Source organism: Leptodactylus fuscus, chromosome 4 (assembly GCF_031893055.1).
Source record: "Leptodactylus fuscus isolate aLepFus1 chromosome 4, aLepFus1.hap2, whole genome shotgun sequence".
NCBI classification, from domain to species: domain Eukaryota; kingdom Metazoa; phylum Chordata; class Amphibia; order Anura; family Leptodactylidae; genus Leptodactylus; species Leptodactylus fuscus.
The window spans coordinates 137505923-137521699 of record NC_134268.1 but is presented as its reverse complement, the minus strand read 5'-3'; the positions used below and the strand labels follow the sequence as shown (position 1 = coordinate 137521699).

The following is a 15777-nucleotide window of genomic DNA, read 5'->3' as shown; positions in this document are numbered from 1 at the left end:
AATTGTCCAGGGCCCCAGCACTTGCAGGGGCCCCCTGGCGTCGCAAGGACACCGTGTGTAGCTGCATCGGCTAATGGACAGCAGCCAGTGCAGGAGCTGAAGGTATTGATGGAGGAAGCTCCACTCAGCGCTCTCAGGAGGCTTCCTCCTCACCCCCCCTTCTCTGGCTGTCCTCTGCCCACCAATGAGAGGGTGAGGAGAGCCCAGGAGGCGGGGCTTATCCCTAAATAGAAGATGGACCCTGTTGAGCTCCTGCCGTCCTGCACAGAAGAGAAGGAGGAGAGGACAGCTCAGCAAAGTGAAAGCAAAAAAATTACATGTACATGCTGAAGTTACTACTGTATGGCTAGCAATGTCAGGCATTTGGGGTGATTAATTTAATTTTAGTAACTCCATGTGCTTCATATTAATAGCAATTAACCCCATCATGTCCCTCACATTAACCCCTGTGTGCCTCATATAAGGGTTACTGATGTGTGAGACATATGGAGGTAATAATGAAGATGACAGTATTCAGTCCTGGTATAGAGGTCATTGTGTGATGTGACAGTATTTAGTCCTGGTATAGCTGTCAGTGGGTGACGTGACAGTATTTAGTCCTGGTATAGCGGTCAGTGGCTGACGTGACACTATTTAGTCCTGGTATAGCGGTCAGTGGGTGACGTGACAGTATTTATTCCTGGTCTAGCAGTCAGTGTGTGATATGACAGTATTTAGTCCTGGTATAGCAGTCAGTGGGAGACATGACAGTATTTAGTCCTGGTATAGCGGTCAGTGTGTGATGTGACAGTATTTAGTCCTGGTATAGCTGTCAGTGGGTGACATGACAGTATTTAGTCCTGGTATAGAGGTCAGTGGGTGACATGACAGTATTTAGTCCTGGTATAGCGGTCAACTAAGCTCCGCCCCACAATTATTTATTCTCCCGCTGTGCGATGGTTTCCTAGCCTGCTCATAGGAAGTCAGTTTAAGAAGAGATGCCATATTTTGGAAAAACATTTAAGTGTTGGGGCCTGAATTGCAGCGTGAACAGACTTGTGAATGCTGCTGCAGTAGAGGTTTATTTTTATTGTTAATTGATTGCATCATCTGCCATTGGTGAGGAATAGGTTAAAGGGTGGTGTAATTGATTAAAGTTGTGTAAGGGTAAGGCCCCATTCCCACGGAGTAATACGTCGCTCATTACGTAAACATGTGTCTCAACACGTAAACATGTGTCAGAGTGAGCGCTTCAAAACAGAATCCCATTGACTTCAATGGGTTCTGTTTAATGTGCGTAACACATTGAAATCAATGGGTTAAAAAGTCTCCATTGATTTCAATGTGTAGTGCGCGTAAGACGGAACCCATTGAAGTCAATGGGATTCTGTTTTGAAGCGCTCACTCTGACACGTGTTTACGTGTCAGAATGAGCGATGCGTTACTCCGTAGGAATGGTGCCTAAGTTTATACTGGGTTTTTTGACAGCAGATTTTGATGTGGAATCTGCCTCAAAATCCGCTGCCAAAACCGGCTCCCATTGACTTCAGTAGGAGCTGCATGCTTCTTTTTTCCGCTACCTAGTAGCGGAAAAAAGAAGCAACATGACCATTCTTTCTGCGACATTCGCCTCCCAACTAGGCCCATTCACCCATTCATTTGGGCCTAATCCTAATCCTAATCTGCATCGGCATCCAGTCGTGGCTAGCTGTTTTTTGGACCAGATTCTGAGGCAGCTTCCGCGTCAAAATCCAATCCAAAAATCCCCATGTGAATTTACCCTAACCCAGACATGCAGCAGATCTGTCCCTGGCCTAGATCGTATCTGAGCAGGAACCAGAGATGCTTCACAGTCATTGAGAGTGATGTTGTATGTCACTAAGAGAGATGCTGCGTGTCACTGAGAGACATGTTGCACGTCACTGAGAGTGATGCATTATGTCACAGAGAGAGATGCTGGGAGTGATGCTGCACGTCACTGTTAAATGATTTGAATTTATTAATCTGTTAAAATGTTCTCTGCCATTGGTGAGGATCAGGTTACAATTTTCACATATGCCCTTGCCGACATCCATCTTATTATTACATTTGAGACCTTCCAAACCTCCCTCCCACCCTTGCAGACCTAGCTCTCATCTCTTCAATTGCTATGTTGTCTATTGATTCAACAATGTGGGAGGTCAGAATAACATCCGGTCAGCAGAATACTGTACATGGTGTGTTGTCCTTATTTTATGATGCAGTAGAACTGTGTTATATGAGCAAAATATTGGAACTAACTTTAAAACAAGCCCAATACTTAAAGGGATCCTGTCATTCAAAAGGTATTTTTTCTCCCTAACATGTCGGAATAGCCTTAAGAAAGGCTATTCGTCTCCTACCTTTAGATGTCTTCTCTGCGCCGCCGTTCCGTGGAAATACCGGTTTCACAGGTATGCAAATGAGTTCTCTCGCAGCACTGGGGGTGGGCCCAACCGCTCAAACAGCAATGGAGGCGTCCCCGATGCTGTGAGAGAACTCTCCAGCGACGCCTCCATCTTCTTTAGGAACATCCTCTTCTTGTTTCTTCTTCCGGCGTAGGCGGTGAAACTTGTAGTCCTCGGGCCTGGGCAGAGGCGACTGCGTATGCCTGCAGCTACAAGAAAAATGTCCGCTTACACAGTTCTCCCTGTGTTTGCGTGGATTTCCTCCCATTCTACAAAGACATACTTAAATGGAAAAACAAATGTACATTGTGTTCCCTATATAGGACTCACAATCTACATTTAAAAAAAGAAAAAAAAGATTTTGGGGCAGATTTCACTCAAAAGTGTCCTTTCTGCAAAATTTGCTGTGCCATCTTACCATAATGGTTCTTGGTACTGCATAATGTATATGGCAGCACTGGAGACTATGCAGGTCTATGAAGTAGCTTTAGATAATGCTATCATTTCCTTTTTCTGTGTTCTTCCTCTAGATTTTAATATGGCACCAGTTAAAAGAAACACAGAGGGACAACATGAACCATCCCAATCAGGGTAAGTGTGGTATGGTAGCGCACAATCACCATCTTCTGTATAGCTTCATAGATGCAGTGAATCATTGTCGGGCCTAGTCGACGGGAGTTTCGCAGCAAGAATGGCCATGTTGCTTCCTCTTTCCTCTGCTAGGTAGTAGAAAAAAGCGAGTGGCTCCTGTTGAAGTCAATGGGAGCCGGTTTTGGCAGTGGATTTTGAGGCATCAAAATCCGCTGCCAAAAAACCCAGTGTGAACTGACTCTTAGGCTAAGGCCCCACACTGCGGAAACGCAGCTTTTTTGTTGCAGATTATGCTGCGTTTTTTTGAGCCAAAGTCAAGAATGACTACAAAAGAAATTGGAAGTATATAGAAAGTTCTTATACTTCTACCCACTGCTCAATCCACACCCAGCTTTGGCTCAAAAAACTGCAACAAAATCTGCAGCAAAAAAGCTGCGTTTATGCTACATGGGGCTTTAGCCTAAAGTTGCTGCCACTGTGTCTTTCCATTCTTGCTAATTTTCTGTTCACTTCCTGTTACTAGGGAAAGTCTGGCTCTAAAAACTAACACGGTTAATATGGAAACAGAATGAGTGTAGTGGGAGGGGCAGGGTGTCTTTACTCAATAGATAAACAGGACAGGGACAGATATTTCTTCATGCCGGCATGCCTACACTTAATCTGTTGCTCTGTACTTCAGAGCTGTCTGCACCTTCTCACAGCCCCTGCAGATCTACAGAAATGAGGGCAGCATCAGACTGGCTCACCAGAGGATCAGAGAAACTCTGATCTGAAATATTTTAATAGTTCAGGCATTTTTCAACATGGGAAAAACCTAATATGTTTATGTTTACTTTTGTTTATTTTTATATGTGATCTATGGAAAGGGGGTAATTTGAACATTTTTTTTTAAATACTTTTCGAAACTTTTTTTTTAATTTTATTTTTATGTTCAGCCCCTAGGGACTATTGTAGTGAACAATGAAATCTATTCACTTCTATTACACACTGCCTATGGCAGCAATAAAAGATGGTGGTGCCCGTGGTGCCTATGCACTTTAGATGCCGTGGTTGCGTTTAACCATGCCATCTAAAGTGTTAAAAGCTGTGATTGGTGTTGGTACCTAGAGATGAGCGAGTACTATTCGAAACTCCCATTTCGAATAGCACGCACTCATAGGAATGAATGGACGCTCAGTAGTCGCTCAGCGATCGCATCTGTTAATGGTAGGTGCTAGTTGTATTATACAGGTGACATCCGTCATGTATGGAAACTAATGACATACTATTACGTCCTTGGTCGTTAAGGGGTTAAACTTTCAGGTTTTTTTTTTAAACATTATTTATTTATTTAACTTTTTCTATCACCCCATCTTCCCTCATCCACCCAGTAGGTTTGAACGTGATTTTCAGATCACTTGTACCATAGACTGCAATACTACTGTATTGCAGTCTATGGCAGATTCCCTATGTTAACTAAGTTACATTATAGCAGCAGGCCTGGGAAAGTTCCTGGCTGCCATGGTGACAGGATGGCTCCTGCGATCGCAGCAAAGGGGGTGGCTACTCCGTTACCAATCATACCATAGAAACTGAAAGTACCCGCTACGATGCTGTGGTCGCATCTGAGTGGTTAAATGTCCATGATCAGAGATGATCACGGACAATGCTGCTGGTCCCTGCTGTGTGAAAGCACCACAGACTAGGCAGCTAGTGCGTCCGCTCTGCCTCAGAGTGGACGCCATAGTTAGTCACATGCATTAGGATGCATATGTACATCCTAGTGTGCGTAGTGATTAAAACAGCTTTTGATTTTCTGGCAGAATTTGTGTAATTAATACATTTTGTAATATACTTTATTACCATATTTTGCCTCCTTTCTATAAAATCCTGAATTTCTTTATTTTTTTCCAATAACATTTAGAAATGTGCTGTTAGAAAGAGGAGATTCTCTTCTTTCATATGATGATATCTCTGGAAATAATACACCTAGAGATCTTAGTGCCATATGAAAGACGAGCATCTCCTGTTTCATATAATACCAGAAGCAAGTTTCTATGTTCTATAATGCCCAAGAGATAACTTTTTAAAGTGATCACCACCCTTATATTTCCTGCATTACACACAAGCCTGTAATAATGGAGTATGTATAAAAGATATGGCCTCTAGTAGGTTATATGTAAATTAGCTTTTATTCACCAAAAGGTTACTGCCCACTAGGTGAATTATTGATATATAACCATTCCAAGCGCATATCTATGGAGCAGGTGGACCTCTTTTTGTTAAAAAATAAATAATAATAATAATGATAATTGAGATTGACTAGGGCCACAATGGGAATCGAGAGCATTTTGTATTTGGTGACAGACTATAACTATTTGTCATATGCTTTTATACACAGTATTTTATAAGTGGAAGCTGAGTTGTTGCTTCTATTGTATCAAACTTCTCTACAGGAAATAGACTAAGCCAAAAAGGTCTATAGTGCTTAGTACATTCCTTGACTTTAAATGTTAAGTATGGGAATTTTTAGATCTTGCTTTTCCTGTGAATCTGTTTCCATTTCATACAAGTCAGAGGTTAACAACTTGCTAACTTATGTTCCAGGAAGCAGCGTTCTTATGTCTGCATCCAGCAAACTACTCATTGTACAATTTGATTATTTATACTCCAGTAATCTTGAACTGTTTGAGGTGCTTTTTCTGCACAGTTTTTCAATGTGCATTTTTTTTTAACTAAAGCAAATGCTGCAATCTGATGTTACAGGTTAGTCAGCAGTAATTTATGAATAGGATTACATGTATTGCTTGATTGTTTTGTTGTTTTTGTACAAAATGTTTGTTGCTTTTTGCTTCTTTGTTTGTTTGTTTTTTACCCCTCAAAACATAGAATGCTCTGGGTCTGGTGTTCTTTTGCAGCTATTTTCCTATAGACTTCTTTATAGAAGAACAAAGGCATAACAAAACACCTGCAATACTACGGGCTTTGTTTAAATCCTATTTTGTACTGGTGTCTGAAGTGATGGAATTAAGATTATGCTAAATTGTAAACTATACCCCACTTTACCCAGTTATAAAATATAATGTTTATTAAATGTATTAAAAACATATTGGTATTATATAAAGAGAAACTATTTCTAGGGCTATTGCTGAGGTAACTGCATAGTCACTTGCATATACACAAACCATTTATAAGGCTAACTGAAATCACCATATATAGGCCACTGTACATACAGATTCAGGTAACTGGGAAACACACCATTAACATACTGAACTAGAGCCCCCCATAAATGATCAAGGAATTACGGGCTAAAGTAGGGCAGCGTCCTGTACAGTGCCTCTGTACACTGCCTCTTAGGACCAGTTTACCTACACTGTGCTGATGAGATCCAACCAGATCAAAACAGCGCTTTCCGCAGCTGGGATTCTGTTCCTTTTGGAATGGGTATACTGGTTTGGCAATAACCCCGCATCATGTTATTAGGCTTATTGAAAAAGTCATGCATGATGTTAAGGGGGCTGTCCTAAGAGGCAGCGTACAGAGGCACTGGTTTCCTAATTACATGCTGGAGAACAGATTTGCATATTCCTCATAATCCCCTAGTGGAGTGAAAATGGCTTTGTAAGTCTCCATACTCCTGAAAAGGTGCCCACTCCTCAAGGACTGTTATTATCCCCTGATACATTTGAAGAGTATACTTTCAAGTTTAATGCGAGGGATTGAACAAAAATATCTTGTGAAACGTTTGTGAATTGCAACCATTTTTCTACAAAGCCTCCTATATTTCAGGGACTCAAAAGTACTTAGACAAATTAACATTACCATAAATTACCATAACATTTTAAATACTTTGTAGAGGATCCTTTGCAGGCAAAGTGTTATCGTGTCTATTCGTTTTGTCACTAATGTAACTAATTTTATATGGTTGTTTAATAAAGTTTATCCATTTTGATTATAATTGATGCTTCTGGTTTTTTGACATAGTTATATAAGGCAATGTGTTATGTACAAATGCAGATCACAATCATCTTACAGAAAGAAGTCCATCAGTCTGGCAAAGGTTGGTCTTAGTTTCTTCTGTCCAAAGAATGCTGCTCCAAACCTGAGCTGGCTTTTACATTTACAAAGATTACAAAGTATACCACTTGTAGCTAAAACAACCTGTGGCAGTGACATACCTATGAAAATAGGAATATCAGTATGATACAGTACCTCACGACTACAGTCAGGCATGGTGATTTGTTTCTCTGTTTTTTATTGTGGAAATACGGTGCAGTGCATGTGAAGAGGGTGGAAAAGACAAACTCAGATCATGCTGCTATAATTTTTTCCATCAGGGACTTTTTGCAACACACTGTATACAGTATACTCGAGTATAAGCCGACCCGAATATAAGCCGAGGCCCCTAATTTTACCACAAAAAAATGGGAAAACTTATTGACTCGAGTATAAGCCTGGGGGGGGGGGGGGAATGCAGCAGCTACTGGAAAATTTTGAAAATTAAAATAAAATAGTCAGAGTTTTTGGGTGTAGTAGATGCTGGGAAAGGGGAGGGGGTGTTTTGGTTGTCTGTCTGCCCCTTCCCTGAGCTTGAGGACTCTTTTTTTCCCCTCACTTGGAATTCAGCCTGGCTGAATATAGGGTATCTGCAGTGCTCCTATTAACCCCTTCTTGACAGAACAGGAGCACTGCAGATACCCTATATTCAGTAGACCGGGCACTCTCAGACACAGGGATACCTAATGTGTATGTGTATCACATTTTCTACTTTTATATGCATTCTAGGGAAAGGAGCGATTTACAACTTTTATTTCTTTATTTTTTTTAAAGCTTCTTTTTTTCCCACTATTTTATGGGAGATTCTATACATTGATATCGTGGCTGGTCATAGACCCCCCCCCCCCCTCTAAAAAAATAAAAAATTTTAAAAAATTATTTTTTTTGCTGACTCGAGTATAAGCCGAGGAGGGCTTTTTCAGCACAAAAACTGTGCTGAAGAATTATGCTTATAGTCGAGTATATACGGTACTTTGACATACAATGACATCTGCCAAGTCCAAATCTTTATCATGATATCTGGCAAATCCAAATATGGTTTCAAGGGGTTGTACAAGACTACATATTGATGGCCTATCCTTGGGATAGGTCATCATCATAAGATTGGTTGGGTCTCATACCTGGCACCTACACCAGTCAACTGATATCTTCACAGTGTAGAATACCAAAAGCAGGTGCCTCATACATGGTGTAGTGTTTGTGCTGCCGCAGCTCCCATTCAGGTGAGTAGACCATGCATATATAGTCTTGAACAACTCCTTTATTTCTATACTGGTGAGTACAATGTTGCCTAGTAAACTGGTCTTGTAAGAAACATCTCTTTTTCTGACCTTTTTATCATGTTGATTTCAAGTTTTTCATTCATAGTAATGAGACAATTGTATCACAAATTGTGGGTATCTCTATATTTGTAGCCCTAGTCTTAAACACTGTATAATGTCTAACATGCTGTGCAGCAGACTTACAGTCAGTCCTGCATACACAACTTTTTCTTCTGTTACAAAAGTAAACAAACATGTCAGAAAACAAGTTAGTTTTAATGCAATGTGTCTGTGTATGTTCTCTGCCACAGTTAATGTCTGTTGCTGTCATGCTATGACAGAAGACAGCAATGGACATTAACAACAGTAGTGTGAACCCAGCCTAACTTTCCTAAGGTTAAACAGGATAAAATTACACCTGATAGAGATAAACTTTACTAAATCACAGTAATGCACACAGTATAAATTTGGTACATCTTCTTGGACATGTTAGATGCTTTTCTGTTACTTACTCTACTTTTTGGTTGCCATATTTTGAGCCAGATAAATAGCATATACCATTAATAATACTGTTGCATTTTAGGATTCATAGAGTCTTCTGAGTGAGGCATAAAACCTGTCTAAGGGTGCATTCACACTGAGTAAACGCTAGCTTATTTTGTAGAGTAAAATTACACTTGTAAATTTTGCTATCCCATTGACTTCAATGATATTTTTTTACAAGTGTAAAAATACGCCTGTAAAAAATACGCCTGTAAAAATACGCCTGTAAAATGTCATTGAAGTCAATGGGATAGCAAAATTTACAAGTGTAATTTTACTCTACAAAATAAGCTAGCGTTTACTCAGTGTGAATGCACCCTAAGGGTCCATTCACATGGAGTTTTTTGGCGAGGATTTTGGGGCGTGTCAGAATACACGTGGAAAAATCGCCTCACCATAGAGTTCTATGGCTTCCTTCAGGTTGATTCCGCCTGCAAAAACCAACACAGTCAATGGGAGGCAGAAAATCCACATGGAATTGGCAAAAACCATGTGGAAAAGACGCTAGCGGTTTTTTCAAGGTCCATAAACTGTGCTGGAGGGAAAAAAACATTTCCTAATTCCTGAAAAGGATTTTTTTCCTCACCAAAAAACTGTGAATGGACCCTAAGGGTGCATTCACACGGAGGAAAATGGCACTGAATTTGGTGTGGAATCCGCGTCAGATTCAGCGCTGAAAAAAAAGCCTGCCATTGACTTAAATGGGTTCTTTTTTCTGCTAGCATATGTTATTTGCATATAAAAATACACATTTTAGTTAACATTTCTGTTTTGTTTTATAGTGAAGCAGGATGCATTCACCTGGACAATCCTCACTTGGAGAAAATGAAAGAAGACATATTGTACCACTTTGATCTTGGCACCAATACACATGATTTTCCATCTCTGTTTGGTGATGTTAAGGTGAGAAAAAACTGAGACCTGGTTCACATCTGCATTCGGTATTCCATTTGGGGAGTCAGCTCAGGGACCCCCCGGAACAGAGACCTATACACATAGAAAAGCGGTTACCTGGGAAAACATGCGGAACCCATAGACTATAATGGGGTCCTTGAGTTTCCCAGGTAACCACTATAGGTTTGCGTATAGGTTTCTGTTCAGGGGGTCCCCAAGCGGACTCCTAGAATGGAAACACAAACGTGAATGGGGCCTCAGGGTATGTTTTTTGTAGGCTTATTTTGAGACAGAATCCAATTCAAACTCTGCCTCAAAAAATGCATTCATTTCAATGGGAGAGTGTAGCAGTTTTTTTCCTTTAGCTGATTTTTTCAGCTAAAGGGGAAAAAAAGCGACATGACCTATCTTTAGGTCTATTCCGCCTTTGGGCCCCTTCACACGGAGTTTACACTCCGTGTATTCTGTCTACGCACGGTGTATTCTGTACATTTTAAACCTGTAAAAATACGTAAATGTGTAAAATGTAGTTAGCCATTGAGTTCAATGGCATGTTCGTGTAACGCGCGTCTTTTTGTGCGTGCGTAGACAGAATACACGGAGCGTAAACTCTGTGTGAAGGAGCCCTTAAAAAACCCATTGAAATCAATGGGAGGCAGAAAAAACACAATGCATCAAAAACATGATGTAAAACGTGACAAAATGCATCATGTAAAAAACACATTAAGGGTGAATTCACACTGAGTAAACGCTAGCTTATTCTGAACGTAAAACACGTTCAGAATAAGCGGCGTCTAAAGCAGCTCCATTCATTTCTATGGGGAGCGCTCGTATCCCCGCTCCCATAGAAATGAATGGGCTGCTTCTTTCACTCCGTGCAGTCCCATTGAAGTGAATGGGGAGTGCCGGCGTGTACGCTCCGGCATGAGCAGAGCTTGCCGTATACGCCGGCACTCCCCATTCACTTCAATGGGACTGCACGGAGTGAAAGAAGCAGCCCATTCATTTCTATGGGGAGCGCTCGTATCCCCGCTCCCATAGAAATGAATGGAGCTGCTTTAGACGCCGCTTATTCTGAACGTGTTTTACGTTCAGAATAAGCTAGCGTTTACTCAGTGTGAATTCACCCTAAGGCTGCATTCACACAGAGTAACGCCAGGTGTCATTTGTGTGTAATTTGTGTGTCTTTTACGGCCGTCATAAAACGTTTACATAGAGTTCTATAGGAAAAGACGGCCGTCATTTACAGCCGTCATTTACGGCCGTCATTACAATGACAGCCGTAAATGACGGCTGTAAATGACGGAAGTCTTTTCCTATAGAACTCTATGTAAACGTTTTATGACGGCCGTAAAAGACACACAAATTACACACAAATGACGCCTGGCGTTACTCTGTGTGAATGGAGCCTAAAAAAGTGTCCTAAATCCTGAAGCAGAATTTTTCAGCCTCCAAAAAACATACTTATTTTATAGAGCAAGTGAACTAACCTGTAACGGACATTAAAGGGATCCTATTATTTGAACACTTTTTTTTCTAGTTGACAGGTCGGAATAGCCTTAAGAAAGGCTATTCATCTCTTACCTTTATAAGTCGTCTCTGGCCCGCCGCTCAGTGAAAAATCAGTTTTTTGTCTGTATGCAAATGAGTTCTCTCGCAGCACTGGGGCGGGCCCCAGCGCTCAAACGTTACTGGGGGCATCCCCATTGGCTGCAAGAGAACTCTCTCCAGCGACGCCTTCATCTTCTGCAGCAACCCTTCATCTTCTTCTTCCGACTGGGGTCAGACTTGTGTGCCTGCGCAGTTGGCTCTGCCATCAGGACCCAGGCAAAGCCAAGTGCACAGGCCGGGGGCCATTTTTTTTGGAGGCCACTTATGTGCGCATGTGCAGTACGCTCCTGTAGTTCTATGGAGAACAGGAGCGTACTGCGCATGTGCGCGTAAGCGGCCTCCAAAAAAATGGCCGCCGGCCTGTGCACTTGACTTTGCCTGGGTCCCGATGGCAGAGCCAACTGCGCAGGCACGCAAGTCTGACCCCAGTCAGAAGAAGAAGATGAAGAGGCGGTTGCTGCAGAAGATGAAGGCGTCGCTGGAGAGAGTTCTCTTGCAGCAATGGGGATGCCCCCAGTGCTGTTTGAGCGCTGGGGCCCGCCCCCAGTGATGCGAGAGAACTCATTTGCATACAGACAGAAACCGGATTTTTCATCCAACGGTGGGCTGGAGACGACATATAAAGTTAGGAGACGAATAGCCTTTCTTAAGGCTATTCTGATGTGTCAACTAGAAAAAAAAAAGTGTTTAAATGATAGGATCCCTTTAATTAAAGATGTTGCTGCTTTTTCCTGAAAAATCTCTCTAGAGTTCTTGCCACTAGGTGTCTCCTTTCTAGATAATTTACAGTTGATTCCTTTGGAGTTTTCTCTCTTTACACTAGTGAATGCAGATGGGAGGGGCTGATTCTGCTCACAGCCTCACATATGTCTGCAAACTACAAAGACTAAAGATTCTGCAACATGTCACAGTTTTACTGACTGTGCTCATACATTGCTCTTATCCTGTGTTATGCCTGCATGGTAGATGCTAGAATGTAGTGGGTATCCGCATATATCTGCTCTATATTTGCAGTTCAATGTTCTTTAATCCCTTATATTATGCTCACTTGGGTTTTTCTCAACTATTTGTTTGCTCTTATACAGTTACTTCTGGCAATACTGCATATAAACAAACCAAACTTTTTATAATGGAGAGGAAAGGGGTAGACTGCTTCTTATTGTACACGCCTACAACCTCAAAGTGAAATGTAATGTGCTCCAGCCAAAATGGGGACATTACCAGCAGAAAGATTGGATAGGACACCTTGTGTGAAGGTTTTTACAGTCATAAAACAGACTAGACTGCCCAAATAAGACCCTGCACATATTTCAGCTTTTCATGAAAACCCAGGTACCTTTAGGTAATCTTTAGCTCATGCTACATTCTAAACTACACTTGGTTATAAAACATACTTTTTATCTTTTTTTCAGTTTGTTTGCGTTGGAGGAAGCCCATGGAGGATGAAAGCTTTTGCTCAGTACATTACTGGAGAATTGAAACTGGGAGACCCTAATGATGATATTCCTAATATATGCGAAGGAACTGACCGGTATGCCATGTACAAAGTAGGACCAGTATTAGCAATCAGTGTAAGTTACTGCTATCAAGCTAATCATGATTACCATTGTACATAGGTTATCACCAGCAATCCTTAGGTGTACAGATAATTTAAGAAAATGTGTGGCTCACTATTGTTATGCTTTTGGATCTTCAGACAATATAGATATCATTGTCTAAAAGGCCTTTTACACGGGGCAATTTAGCAGCCAATTGTTGAAAACACATTATAGGCCTGTCTAATAGTGCTGGCAATAACCCGATGCTCATTTTCTCATTCATTGGGTGATCCCCTGATTTCAGCAGGACATAAATAAAACTTTGCTGGTCAGCATCCCATCACCCAATCTAATCAGACCATGATAGGATATCATTCCACATAGAAAAAAACGGGTGATCCGGCAACTCTCCGATAGGAATAAAATGTAACTTTTAATATATTTCATAAAAATGACCAAAACATGACGTTTACAAAAGAATAAACAAAAGAAAAAAAAAAAACGCCGAGGCGTTTCGGAACGACATAGTTCCTTTCTCTTTCTTTGAGAAAGGAACAATGTCGTTCTGAAACGCGTCAGCGTTTTTTTAGTTTTTTTTTTTTTCATTTTCTTCTGTTTATTCTTTTGTAAACCTTCATGTAAAAGTTAAATTTGATTCCTATCGGAGAGTTGCCGGATCACCCGTTTTTTTCTACGTGGAATTAAATTCATTGGCACGTATGGAGTGAAGTGCCTGTGCACCCCGAAGAATACCTATCTTTCGAATAATAGGTAAGCAGAAACTATTTTTCTATTTTTTTTGTCCATGATAGGATATACCGGGGGAACCACTCTTCACAAATCGCTCCTCCTATATGAGCTCAGCATCACCTCTATAATCAATTTCAGTGCAGAAGTAGCGCTTTGCTGTTTAGCATGTTTTGCATCATTCCTTTAGGAAAAATCTTTTACAGTCACTGAAAAGTGGATGGGATTTTAGCGAATCCCATCTACACATTGCAAAGTAATAAGCACTGCGGTTAAGCTGCGATTTTCAAAATGGTTGCAGTTTTGGAAATTGCAACATGTCAATTATACCTACTGAAACGCCCGTGGTTTCCCTATAGATATAATGGAAGCAGAGGGGATCTCTGCGGAATTTCTAAGAAAAGTACTGCAGGAAAAACTGCAATGTGTTGCTGCCACGGTTTTTCCTGGAGCACTTTTTTGCTGCGGTCCGCTACATGGGGCCTTAGCCTAAGATATTTTATCTCACCTACAGCTATGTATTGAGGAATACACTCACCGGCCACTTTATTAGGTACACCTGTCCAACTGCTCGTTAACACTTAATTTCTAATCAGCCAATCACATGGCGGCAACTCGGTGCATTTAGGCATGTAGACATGGTCAAGACAATCTCCTGCAGTTCAAACCGAGCATCAGTATGGGGAAGAAAGGTGATTTGAGTGCCTTTGAACGTGGCTTGGTTGTTGGTGCCAGAAGGGCTGGTCTGAGTATTTCAGAAACTGCTGATCTACTGGGATTTTCACGCACAACCATCTCTAGGGTTTACAGAGAATGGTCCGAAAAAGGAAAAACATCCAGTGAGCGGTAGTTCTGTGGGCGGAAATGCGTTGTTGATGCCAGAGGTCAGAGGAGAATGGCCAGACTGGTTCGAGCTGATAGAAAGGCAACAGTGACTCAAATAGCCACCCGTTACAACCAAGGTAGCCAGAAGAGCATCTCTGAACGCACAGTACGTCGAACTTTGAGGCAGATGGGCTACAGCAGCAGAAGACCACACCGGGTGCCACTCCTTTCAGCTAAGAACAGGAAACTGAGGCTACAATTTGCACAAGCTCATCGAAATTGGACAATTGAAGATTGGAAAAACGTTGCCTGGTCTGATGAGTCTCGATTTCTGCTGCGACATTCGGATGGTAGGGTCAGAATTTGGCGTCAACAGCATGAAAGCATGGATCCATCCTGCCTTGTATCAACGGTTCAGGCTGGTGGTGGTGGTGTCATGGTGTGGGGAATATTTTCTTGGCACTCTTTGGGCCCCTTGGTACCAATTGAGCATCGTTGCAACGCCAAAGCCTACCTGAGTATTGTTGCTGACCATGTCCATCCCTTTATGACCACAATGTACCCAATATCTGATGGCTACTTTCAGCAGGATAATGCGCCATGTCATAAAGCTGGAATCATCTCAGACTGGTTTCTTGAACATGACAATGAGTTCACTGTACTGCAATGGCCTCCACAGTCACCAGATCTCAATCCAATAGAGCATCTTTGGGATGTGGTGGAACGGGAGATTCGCATCATGGATGTGCAGCCGACAAATCTGCGGCAACTGTGTGATGCCATCATGTCAATATGGACCAAAATCTCTGAGGAATGCTTCCAGCACCTTGTTGAATCTATGCCACGAAGAATTGAGGCAGTTCTGAAGGCAAAAGGGGGTCCAACCCGTTACTAGCATGGTGTACCTAATAAAGTGGCCGGTGAGTGTATATCTAGAGTATTCCTCTTCATATACCTTTGATGTATACCTACAGGGTACGGTAATACAATGCCATTTCACATTGGCTATAATGTTAAAAAAAAAAGAAGTGTACTGTTCAGTATACGTATAGGAAAGCACAGTTGAAGATGGAGATCAAACGGACAATCTTTCGACCTCTATTGGCTGAAAGCTTTCCCAGAACATATCCACATGATACGGTATGAATACAGCCTAAGAAACATTTATTACAAATTTGGATGCTTTGAGGGGTCTCAGTATTGGTTTTACTATAAAACGGTTTCTCCGTTTTTGGAACGTAATAATCTTTCCTGCCATTAGATATCATAACCACATAAGCATGGGTGGCCATTATTAAAGAGGAACTCTTACAAGTTGCATAAGAC

General features: G+C 41.5%; 1 protein-coding gene across 1 annotated transcript in view; it reads left to right on the top strand.

Moving 5' to 3' along the window:
* UPP1 (uridine phosphorylase 1) overlaps positions 1-15777 on the top strand; it is a 32749-nt gene that overhangs the window by 1819 nt on the left and 15153 nt on the right. Inside the window, exons 2-4 of the mRNA XM_075271157.1 lie at positions 2936-2996; positions 9619-9739; positions 12754-12912. Of these exons, the coding sequence (XP_075127258.1) occupies positions 2944-2996; positions 9619-9739; positions 12754-12912 (333 nt within the window). The 5' untranslated portion in view covers positions 2936-2943. The remainder of the gene's footprint in view (positions 1-2935; positions 2997-9618; positions 9740-12753; positions 12913-15777) is intronic.